This window comes from Pseudophryne corroboree, chromosome 8 (assembly GCF_028390025.1).
Source record: "Pseudophryne corroboree isolate aPseCor3 chromosome 8, aPseCor3.hap2, whole genome shotgun sequence".
In the NCBI taxonomy this organism is placed as follows: Eukaryota; Metazoa; Chordata; class Amphibia; order Anura; family Myobatrachidae; genus Pseudophryne; species Pseudophryne corroboree.
In genome coordinates this window covers 26917257-26929480 of record NC_086451.1, presented here as the reverse complement: position 1 = coordinate 26929480, position 12224 = coordinate 26917257, and the positions used below count along the sequence as shown (strand labels likewise).

General features: G+C 45.0%; 1 protein-coding gene across 1 annotated transcript in view; it reads right to left on the bottom strand.

Annotated features, from left to right (window-relative positions):
* Positions 1 to 7480: 7480 nt before the first annotated feature.
* The window catches only part of LOC134949722 (endonuclease domain-containing 1 protein-like), a 29660-nt gene continuing 24916 nt past the window's right edge, over positions 7481 to 12224 (bottom strand). The window contains exon 2 of the mRNA XM_063938475.1: positions 7481 to 8056. Within this exon, the coding sequence (XP_063794545.1) occupies positions 7493 to 8056 (564 nt within the window). The 3' untranslated portion in view covers positions 7481 to 7492. The remainder of the gene's footprint in view (positions 8057 to 12224) is intronic.

Sequence of the window (12224 nt, the reverse complement as noted above, 5' to 3'; positions counted from 1 at the left end):
TGAAGTTCCCTGGGGAATATTAGTGTTAAATATAGCTGGCGATGGCGCCTTCCAGGTGCTTGAGAATTAACAGCAGGCAAACTGTGATGATAAGGCAAATGGCTGGATCTCTCCAATCAATGCTTTAAAGCTGGTGCAGTCCCACAGGAAAAATTCCAAATGGGAATGAATTCAAAAGTCCATATCTGGATCCTCATGCAGTGGAAAAGATGTGGTGATAGGAGCTTGGCACTTAACGCGTTTCCCTAGGCACGGTCACCTAGCTTTATCAGAAGCAAAACTCAGTCTGCATGTGAGATCTATTTAAACCCCTTCAACGACCTGATGCCCCATCAAGTGCGGTACAACCATTCAATTTTAACATCCACGATATTACTATAATAGACCACTCTATATAATAAATATATGTTAAAAACTATTCAGGAGGCAAACCTACGTTGAAATTAATAAAAACCAACATTTTTTTTGTTATGAAAATAGTTTAGAATCATTCCCCCCATACGGTCTGAAGGATTCTGAGCTATTTTCATAACAAATAAAATGTTGGTTTTTTATTCATTTCAACGTAGGTTTGCCTACACCAGTATTCCCCAGGGAACTTTACCTTTTCAGTCCGGGATCCCATGTGGATATAATTCAGCAGCTACCTTTTAATTCATTTTCTCAGTAGCCCTTCTTTTTGTGCCTCCACCCAAACTTTTTGGTAGGTAGTAACTGACGTTATAGGATCAGTTTGGGAAACCTTATGTGTAGTGTTTATTGTTTTACAAGTGTGGATATCTACTACCTCAAGTGATCCGGTTCCAAGGCTCTCCTCTTTTGATATCCAGGTAAGCTCACACAAGTCAAATTTACTGGTAAATAACCATGTTTACTGAACATTAACATATATCATATAATACATGTAAATGACTTTGTTTAGAAACTAGGTACCTTAATACTATAAATATGTGTAGATACAGCAAATAAGATACTTATTAATTGTAAACACACTGAAAGTATATCTAACTATTTCATCCTTATATCATCACTATATGCGTTACTCATACTCCTATGTAATCTGATATATTAAGCCTCATTGCTACCATTTTCATTGTATTTCTTACTGTAAATATCCCATACTACTCTTGACTCTTCACTTATAATAATATAAAGCTATACCACATATCATGTACAATAGGCCATTAAAGTCTGTCCTTCAGTTAGAGTCTCTATATATATGCATATATATGTAGCTTGCCTCCCATCCTCCAATAATCTGACTTTTATTATTGGATATATATATATATATATATATATATATATATCTTTAGAGTTAATGAGTCAACAATGGACTAAGGGGGTAATTCCAAGTTGATCGCAGCAGGATTTTTGATAGCATCTGGGCAAAACCATGGCCCTCATTCCGAGTTGTTCGCTCGCAAGCTGCTTTTAGCAGCTTTGCACAGGCTAAGCCGCCGCCTACTGGGAGTGAATCTTAGCATAGTAAAATAATTGCGAACGAAAGATTCTCAAAATTGCGAATACACACCTCTTAGCAGTTTCTGAGTAGCTCCAGACTTACTCTGCATCTGCGATCAGTTCAGTGCTTGTCGTTCCTGGTTTGACGTCACAAACACACCCAGCGTTCGCCCAGACACTCCTCCGTTTCTCCAGCCACTCCCGCGTTTTTCCCAGAAACGGTAGCATTTTTTCGCACACACCCATAAAACGGCCTGTTTCCGCCCAGAAACACCCACTTCCTGTCAATCACACTACGATCACCAGAACGAAGAAAAAACCTCGTAAAGCTGTGAGTAAAATTCCTAACTGCATAGCAAATTTACTTGGCACAGTCGCAGTGCGGACATTGCGCATGCGCACTAAGCGGAAAATCGCTGCGATGCGAGGAAATCTACCGAGTGAACAACTCGGAATGACCACCCATGTGCACTGCAGGGGATACAGATATAACATGTGCAGAGAGAGTTAGATTTGGGTGTGGTGTGTTCAATCTGCAATCTAATTTGCAGTGTAAAAATAAAGCAGCCAGTATTTACCCTGCACAGAAATAAAATAACCCACCCAAATCTAACTCTCTCTGCACATGTTATATCTGCCTCCCCTGCAGTGCACATGGTTTTGCCCAGTTGCTATAAAAAATCCTGCTGCGATCATCTTGGAATTACCCCCTAAATTACTTGCTCCTGAATAATATTTGTAATCCTGGCAGTATAATGGAAACAACCTGTATCGTTTTTTTAAGTATTACTTGTATCCAAGTAGTTTCCCTTGACAGTAATGTTACTGTTTTGTATCCATTGAGAATAAACAATCTTTTCCTATGTGTGTGATGACTGAAGTTATGCCAGAAATATCCTCCAGATGTCACTAAAAGGTCTTGTTCCTTCACTCACTTAGGGGTATATTTACTAAAATTCATATTTTTCCGAATGAGGTTAAAGTTCAAACACGAATGACATCGAAAGTGTAAATTTGCAACTTTTTGAATTTATTACGACTAATTTACTAAGCTGTCGTATTCTGCATTTTCGTATTTACCGATGTCGATGTCATTCGTATTTTTTGGCAGTGTTTTATGGGAGTGAATTGTAAAACACTGCCGACTTTAACACAATGAATCTCGTCCGGATCTGTGAGATCCGTACTGGGCTTCATTGTGCACCTTTTGTAAAAATGTAAACATTGTTAAAAAAAATGTAAAAAATGCGTGGGGTCCCCCCTCCTAAGCAAAACCAGCCTCGGGCTCTTTGAGCCGGTCCTGGTTGAAAAATACGGGGGAAAAAGTGACAGGGGTTCCCCCATATTTAATCAACCAGCACCGGGCTCTGTGCCTGGTCCTGGTTCCAAAAATACGGGGGACAAAAAGCGTAGGAGTCCCCCGTATTTCTGAAACCAGCACTGGGCTCCACTAGCAAGGTACATAATGCCACAGCCGGGGGACACTTTTATATTGGTCCCTGCGGCCCTGGCATTACATACCCAACTAGTCACCCCTGGCCGGGGTACCCTGGAGGAGTGGGGACCCCTTCAATCAAGGGGTCCTCCCCTCCAGCCACCCAAGGGCCAGGGGTGAAGCCCGAGGCTGTCCCCCCCCATCCAAGGGCGGCGGATGGGGGGCTGATAGCCTTTTTGACAAAATTTGATTATTGTTTTTAGTAGCAGTACTACAAGTCCCAGCAAGCCTCCCCGCAAGCTGGTACATGGAGAACCACAAGTACCAGCATGCGGAGGAAAACCGGGCCCACTGGTACCTGTAGTACTACTACTAAAAAATACCCCAATAAAAACAGGACACACACACCTTGAAAGTAAAAGTTTATTACATACATCCACACCTCCATACATACATACTTACCTATGTTCACACGAGGGTCGGTCCTCTTCTCCATGTAGAATCCATGGGGTACCTGTTGGAAAAATTATACTCACATAATCCAGTGTAGATCGGTCCTCTTCTGTTCTCTTTGTAATCCACGTACTTTGCAAAATAAAAAAACGAACACCTGACCACGCACTGAAAGGGGCCCCATGTTTTCACCCCCCCCTTACTTCTGTCTAAGAGGGTTCCTTCAGCCAATCAGGGAGCGCCATGTCGTGGCACCCTCCTGATTGGCTGTGTGCTCCTGTAGTGTCTGTCAGGCAGCACACGGCAGTGATACAATGTAGCGCCTATGCGCTCCATTGTAACCAATGGTGGGAATTTTGCGGTCAGCGGTGAGGTTACTTTCGGTCAACCGCTGACCACAAAGTTCCCAGGTTACATGTATATGTACTTATCTGGAAAGACATGGGAGCACAATACTGTATCATAAAATGACAGTTTTAATAAAACAAATTAATAATATACTGTACATAAAAGATAATAAAATTCAATATAACAAGGAAAAAATGATATTTAAAAAAGTACCATATTTAGAATAAAAATTAAAACAATAATCAATTATATTATACCACAAAACTGTAATAGATTATTGCATTCATTTTTATTTTACATTTAGATTTTGTTTTTTATATTATATTTTGCTTTTTATATTGTATTGTATTCTCTTTTATGTACATTATTAATGTGTTGCAATAAAACTGTCATTTTATGATATTGCGGCCCCATGTCTTTCTAGTTAAGATCTTTGGAACTGCCTGTGAAAAATGAATCTTTGCACAGGTTTGCAGATCTGGGAATCCATTTGAATATGGGTTTAGTCCCTGCTGATCTGATTCTTTAGTTTTATTAACAACATAACTTTTGCTGGCAATCTGTGATAAATTCAACCATTCAGTGTTTGCTAATCCCTGTCCTGCTTTTGGTTTATCTGGAAAAGGATGACCAATTTAGGTCAAAAACACCTCCTACTTTAATATAAGAAGACATTCTGAGCGAGAGCCAGTTAGGGTCCTGGCTCCTTACTTTAAGACGGCATGGCCAAATGGAATGTGTGTGGCCCTGACCCGTCATACATATCGGACCCATATGGACATTCTATACCACCATGAAGGGGGCATGCAACACAATATTGGGAATGTGACTAAAGCTCCATTGCCTACTCCAGGTCCTTTGTACTTTCTCAATGCCCCAGGGTAAATAAATTGATGTGCAATGGTTTCTGTATCAGACACCGGGTCATCTCCAGAATGGGACAAAAAGTGTCATTCTGCTCACAGCTTAATCCTATGGAGCAGAGGGCTGGAGTTATTCACCACTCTGAACATCTAATTCTCTCATCCACACTTTCCCCAGCCCATGGGGTATATTCAATAAGAGTCGGGTCCATTCCGACATGCAGTTGTCGGAATTAACCCGACAACCCCTATTCAAAAGAGCGGGCATATCCGACTGTCGGATTTGCCCGCTCCCGTTGTCCTGTCCTGCTGCTGCTGCTGTCAGCAGCAGGAGGAGCTGTCAGTGGCATCGGGGGAAGGGAGCTGTCTGCGGTGCCGGGAGGAGGTGATGTCTGTGGTGCCGGGGGGAGAGCAGCGGAGGAGATGCAGCGGACGGGGAAGGAGAGGAGGAGACGGGGGAGCAGCGGCTACAGCAGCGTAACAACAGGAGGCTCACGGAAGCATCCACCCGGCTCCAGCAAGCGGGACCTCGCTTGCTGGAGCTGGGTGGACGCTGCTGCTGGGTTCCTGCTCTCACCGCTGCTCCCCCGTCTCCTGCTCTCAGCTCCCTCATCTCAATCCGGATTTTTTTAAAGTCAGATTGAGATTATCGGAAGCGGGGCTAAAACCTGTCGGGTTTGGCCCCGCTTCCGACAATGCACGCTGATCGGGGGGTGAAGCCGCCGATCACCGTGCATTCCGACAGCATTCCGACAAGTCGGGTTCCCAGACTTGTCGGAATAAATGGGGTTGTATTGAATAGGTCGGAACCCCTTCCGCCCTAAAACTGTAGGAAGCTGCCGTCTTTCCGACAAGACGGCAGCTTTCGACAGTTATTGAATATACCCCAAAGAGTTCAATGTCCTGACATGTTTACTAACAGGTATTTTAAGTTGCTGACAGTTATTGATGCGTTGCGGCCATAAATAGTAGCTAGGACATTCAATGGGATGACTGAATGGTCAACAGGACACCACCCTTGTGGGGAGGTCCTGTTTAAGGTCATGAGTGGGAAGGGATATGGTCATTAGGGCGAACACACTTAGGTCGACAGTCATCAGGTCAACCACTATTGGTCGACATGCTTTACGATCCACCTGGACTACGATTGGGAATAGCAACCTGGCACCTTGCCCGAAGCATGGTGAGTGAAGCGAGCCATTCGAGGGGACATGGTGCACTAATTGGGTTTCCCCTTCACTTTACGCAGAAAACGACACCAAAAAAAGTAAAAAAAAAAACACCTCATGTCAACCTTTTTTTATTGTTGACCTTGTTCACGTGGACCTGATGACAGTGTCGACCTAGTGACCAATAGTGTTCGACCTAATGACTGTCAACGTAAGTGTGGTGGACCTAATGACCCATACCCAGTTGGGACCAGATTAAACTTTAGAGGGCCCCTGCACAGGTGTCCTGGGACTTGCCTGATGTTTTGGTGCCATCATTCAAAATGAGTTAACAAATAAAAGCTGTGGATTTATTTTGCCATTCATCAGTTTTGTAGCTGTGATATGTGGTGATATACAAAAGGGTATTGGCCATGATCCAACTTTCCACCATGGTTCAGTATTTTAGTAATGGTGTGAATGCTGTAAATAACTAAACAGATTTTGAAGTTAGAGAAGAGTCTGTATTGAAAACTACTGTGCGAGAGAAGATCCGCTTGGACTATGTTGCATGAACTAAGAGCTGTGTGTTCATATGTGTTGCACATGATAGATGTCAACTCAACTCACCTGCGGCTCTAGTCGAAAGGTCTGACTGGCTCCTGTGACTTCCCCAGGTCGGCTATCCAGGATATAGGCAGAGTACAGAGGGTATCGTTAACCCTTTTGTTCCAGCAATGTAAAGAAAGGATTGTTGTAGTTCTCATACATCTGGCAGATACTGGTGGAGGAACCTGGCAGACTGGTGAGTCCTAAAGGGGGGGCATATTAACGTAGAACTGACCACATTAGATATTGAAGTTTGAGCTCACTTTGCCCAAGGTTGCATGAGCCAGAGCCAAAACTAGAAAGAGTTGGGAGATCACGACGGTGGGGTCCAGGAACTTTGTGATGCCCACAAGCCTGGCATGTAGTCCCTCAGCTGCAAAGCCTTGCAAATGATCCGCACAGTAACTCAGCCAATGCTTATAGGTTATATACTCCATAGCGTGCATGTGCTATGTTTTCACAGCACATGTATGGCGGGAGGTCCCGGAACGCCATTCCTGATGACTTAATTTTTCAAAAGAGCTTTAGGAACGGCGTTCCGAACTGTTCCGCCAGAAAAATGGCCCTGATTATATAGCATCACACACACACACACACACACACACACACACACACACACACACACACACACACACACACACGCCACTGACCCTGTATACTATTCTGTATACTGTTAAATGCCATCATCTACAGTATACACACATACATTCTCTATATACACATTATACTGTATATCATCTATACAGACTGACTGACACACACGTCACTGACTCTTACTGTATACTATGCTGTATTATTATACGGCATCATCTATACATAACCATTCTGTATACACACGCTATATATATCATCTATACATACACATTCTGTATACACACGCTATATATCATCTATACAGGCTGACTGACACAGTGCAACACACTGACATACTGGTGACCTCGCACACACTGTCACTTTCTGTACTATTTTCCATTACATATACACATTATATGTCATATATGTATAGTATATACTCGTATTATAATTAGACTATTCAGTGAAACACTGGCCTACTGGGGGAAGAGGGTAACATATTCCAACTCATAATCCATAACCTCTGCGACCATAGCATGAAAACTGGAAATAATTCCACTCACAATATTGGAAGAAGATTTATTGAGCAGACATTGCACACTTTAACTGCAGTTGTTTTGGAACAGCGTCACGCTGACTCCCAGAAGGGATCTCAACTTGGTCTGCAGGTTGGCAATAGTGATTCCAGACTCTACCGTGTTGGCATTATTTGGTGCCAGGGACCCTTCGGCTCTGATTGGCTGGTTGTTGTTGTTCAGGCAGCAGAAGGCGCTCCAGATGTGACTGGGAATGTTGACTCTTTGGACGCCGTTGACCGCAATCCAGTTGTTTCCTGGCACCGCACCGGTTATCACGTACATCCTGCCACAGGTGGCTGCAATATCCTTCACTCTCTTCTCATTGGCCCGCCAAGCTCCGCTGTTCAGGGACCCATACATGGGCGCTACGTTGGTCAGGGTATAGGTGACCAGTTGCCCGGGCCCATCAGGGTGGTCAGCGTTGGGGTTTAGGTGGCCCTTGTGGTAGTTACTTCCTGTATAATCGGAGTTGATGGCTTGGTTGTTTTTTATGAGGTCAACAGGAACTCCGGAGAGGCCGAGGTTGCGGATAGCTGTTTCCGTCTGAGGCTGAAGGGTTATTTGCTGGGGAAGCCTGGTGTCCACCAGCTGCAATACACAGAAGTCACAATGAATGGACATTGTCATTATATAAAGCATATCTATCACTTACTGGGTATCTGGATGATAGATCTACACTGTCTATTCAGTCAATAAGTATACATCATATGGTTGACAGGTGCAAAAGGTCAGCAGGGTCAAAAGGTTGACATGACAATGGTTGACACACAAATGCTCGACATATGTTTTTTGTGGTTTTCACATGTTTTCCCAACATTTGTTTTATTTACTATCTACGTGGACTATAATTGGGAATAGTAGCCTTGTCCGTGACAAGGGTCTATGTTACTACTGATGGTGGTCACAGATCATGAAATATACAAGAAGTGGCAAACTCCCCCTTCCCCCGAAACAAATGTGTTGACCATTTATGTGTTAACCATTGTTATGTCAACTTTTTGACCCTGTCGACCTTTTGTACCTGTTGACCTTAACCACTATCAACCTGTCACCTTTTGACCCTGTCGACTTAATGCATGTCGATAATATGGTTTCTACCTATTGACTGTCTATTTAGGCAGTGTAGATCTTCAGTGATAAATGTTAGCCAATAGTCCTTCAGTGATATATGCTAGCCAATAGTCCCTCAGTGATATATGCTAGCCAATAGTCTCTCAGTGATATATGCTAGCCAATAGTCCTTAAGTGATATATGCTAGCCAATAGTCTCCCAGAGATATATGTTAGCCAATAGTCCCTCAGTGATGTATGTTAGCCAATAGTCCCTCAGTGATATATGCTAGCCAATAGTCCTTCAGTGATATATGCTAGCCAAAAGTCCTTCAGTGATATATGCTAGCCAACAGTTCCTCAGTGATATATGCTAGCTAATAGTCCATCAGTGATATATACTAGCCAACAGTCCCTCAGTGATATATGCTAGCCAATGGTCCCTCAGTGATATATATTAGCCAATGGTCCCTCAGTGATATATGCTAGCCAATAGTCCCTCAGTGATATATGCTAGCCAACAATTCTGGGCCCCATAGCAGCTACACTCCCTGCACCTATGGTAGCTACACCCTGTATATAACACATGTAACTGTGACAGGGACGGTGGCCCCTCTCAGCTCTGGGCCCCATAGCAGCTGCACTCCCTGCACCTATGGTAGCTATTCCCTTGAATGTACGGTTCCGGTATGAATGGTCGACCATGTTATGGTCGACAGTCATTAGGTTGACCACTATTGGTCGACATGGACACATGGTCGACACATGAAAATGGACGACACATGAAAATGGTCGACACATGAAAAGGTCGACATGAGTTTTTTAACTTTTTTTGGTGTTGTTTTTTGCGTAAAGTGACTGGGAACCCCAATTAGTGCACCGCGTCCCCTCACATGGCTCGCTTTGCTCACCATGCTTTGGGCATGGTGCCTTCGCTCCGCTACCGCTTCGCTCGGCACAGATTACCGTTCCAATCGTAGTCCACGTGGATCGTAAAGTATGGAAAAGTTCCCCAAAAGAAAAAAGTTAAAAAACTCATGTCGACATTTTCATGTGTCGACCTTTCATGTGTCGACCATGTGTCCATGTCGACCATGTCAATGTCGACCAATAGTGGTCGACCTAATGACTGTCGACCATAACATGGTCGACCATCTGAACGGATACCAAATGTACTGCTGATGGAAAGTAAGAAAGAGAAACAGAATTAGCCTGCCATGAAACAGTGAAAAGAAGCCACGCAGGCAGGTGTCACATTTTGCTCTTTAGTCTCTGCAACCACTGATTGGTGCATATAGGGGGTAATTCCAAGTTGATCGCAGCAGGAAATTTTTTATCAGTTGGGCAAAACCATGGAGGTCATTCCGAGTTGTTCGCTCGGTAAAAATCTTCGCATCGCAGCGATTTTACGCTTAATGCGCATGCGCAATGTCCGCACTGCGACTGCGCCAAGTAAATTTGCTATGCAGTTAGGAATTTTACTCATGGCTTTTTCATCGTTCTGGCGATCGTAATGTGATTGACAGGAAATGGGTGTTACTGGGCGGAAACAGGCCGTTTTATGGGCGTGTGGGAAAAAACGCTACCGTTTCCGGAAAAAACGCAGGAGTGGCCGGAGAAACGGGGGAGTGTCTGGGCGAACGCTGGGTGTGTTTGTGACGTCAAACCAGGAACAACAAGCACTGAAATGATCGCAGATGCCGAGTAAGTCTGGAGCTACTCAGAAACTGCTACGAGGTGTGTAATCGCAATATTGCGAATACTTCGTTCGCAATTTTAAGATGCTAAGATTCACTCCCATTAGGCGGCGGCTTAGCGTGTGCAATACTGCTAAAATCCGCTTGCGAGCGAACAACTCGGAATGACCTCCCATGTGCACTGCAGGGGGGGCAGATGTAACATGTGCAGAAAGAGTTAGATTTGGGTGTGGTGAGTTAAATCTGCAATCTAAATTGCAGTGTAAAAGTAAAGCAGCCAGTATTTACCCTGCACAGAAACACTATAACCCACCCAAATCTAACTCTCTCTGCACATGTTATATCTGCACCCCCTGCAGTGCACATGGTTTTGGCCAACTGCTAAAAAATTTCCTGCTGCGATCAACTTGGAATTACCCCCATAGTGTATGACATTTTCCTGTGTGCATAGGTGCGGCAGCTGTCAGACAGCCAGTTATTTTCTGAGCTGGTTTGCAAGTGGGTGAGTTAACGTGTAGTGAAAACAAGTGCTGCAATGGTGAAAGTGACAGCACTTTTATTACATGGTACATAGGGCCTAATTCAGTAAGGACAGCCTTTGCAATACTTACTGCAGTTATAATAAAGAGGGTGTGATATGTAAGGTGCAGGGACTAGTGGGGGAGTTGGCCACTGAAGAGATAGCTGCCATCAGAAAATGCGGGGCCCGGGACTGACAAAATAGGCAGGCTGTGGAGGAGTCAGCTTTAGAATTGCACCAGTTAATGTGTGTGTGTGTTATATACACACACATGCATGCATACATACATACATGTGCCGCTGTCGGGAGGGTCCGGGATGTTGATGCCACTGCCTGCCGGCCTCCATCCCAGCTGTTCTGCTGCTCTCCTCCGTCCTCCTGCAGCTGTATTGAAAACGTCCCTCCCAAAATGTCCGCCGCCTCAGAGGAGACAGTTATTCAAGATACTAGAGGGCTCCACTAGTATCTTGAATAACTGTCTCCTCTGTGGCAGCGGCCATTTTGGGAGGGAAGTTTTCAATACAAAGGGTTTTCAATGCTGGAGTGTCGGAGAACAGCGGCAGAACAGCGGGGACGACCGCGGAAAGGCGGGGACGGCGGTGGGCGGGCAGGTGGCTGCATGAGCATCCTGGGCCCTCCTCTCTCTGTCAGAAAGGCTGGGCCCGGGACAACTGTGCCCCCAGCAACCCCCTGATGGCGGTTCTGGCAGTGACTATCAATTAATTGATTAAATAGGGTAACTGAATGGTGTCGCTGAACACAGGGGAATTTGGAGGAAAGGTGGCCCCTTCAGAACAGGAGTCCAACCATTGTCGGGCTCCTGTCTGAGGCCCCGTCCGTGGATGTAACTATCTATATAATGACGAGTGCAGGATGGACCACTGCATACCCTGCACCCAATCACAAGCCAAGGGGGTGATTCAGATCTGATTGCTGGGCGGCAAACTTTGCCGTCCTGCGATCAGATAATCACCGCCTCCAGTGGGAGTGTAAATTCGCCTTGCAAGTGTGCGAACGCAGGTGTACGCCGAGCTGCAAAAATTCACTGTGTGCAGTCTCTGCGCAGCCCAGGACTTACTCCTCCAGTGCGATGAGAACAGACTGATCAGGGCCGAACCTGACGTCACACACCCTCCCTGAAAACGGTTGGACACGCCTGCGTTTTTCTGGACACTCCCAAAAGACTGCCAGTTCCCACCCACAAATGGCCTCTTCCTGTCAATCACCGTGCGAACGCCAATGCAATCGAATTTTTCGCCCAATCCTGTCGCTGACCGGAGATGCCCTTTGTGGTTGTCCGACGAGCGTGCGCATTGCACTGCATACGCATGCGCATTTAGTACCTGATCGCCCCTCTGTGCAAAAAACGCACAGCAGCAATCAGGTCTGGATCATCCCCCTTATAACTGAACTTAACGACAACACACCGTTTTCCGTAATCTTGGAAACTTTTACACAACTGCCTTCTCCCCCCCATGGTGTGTTGCTA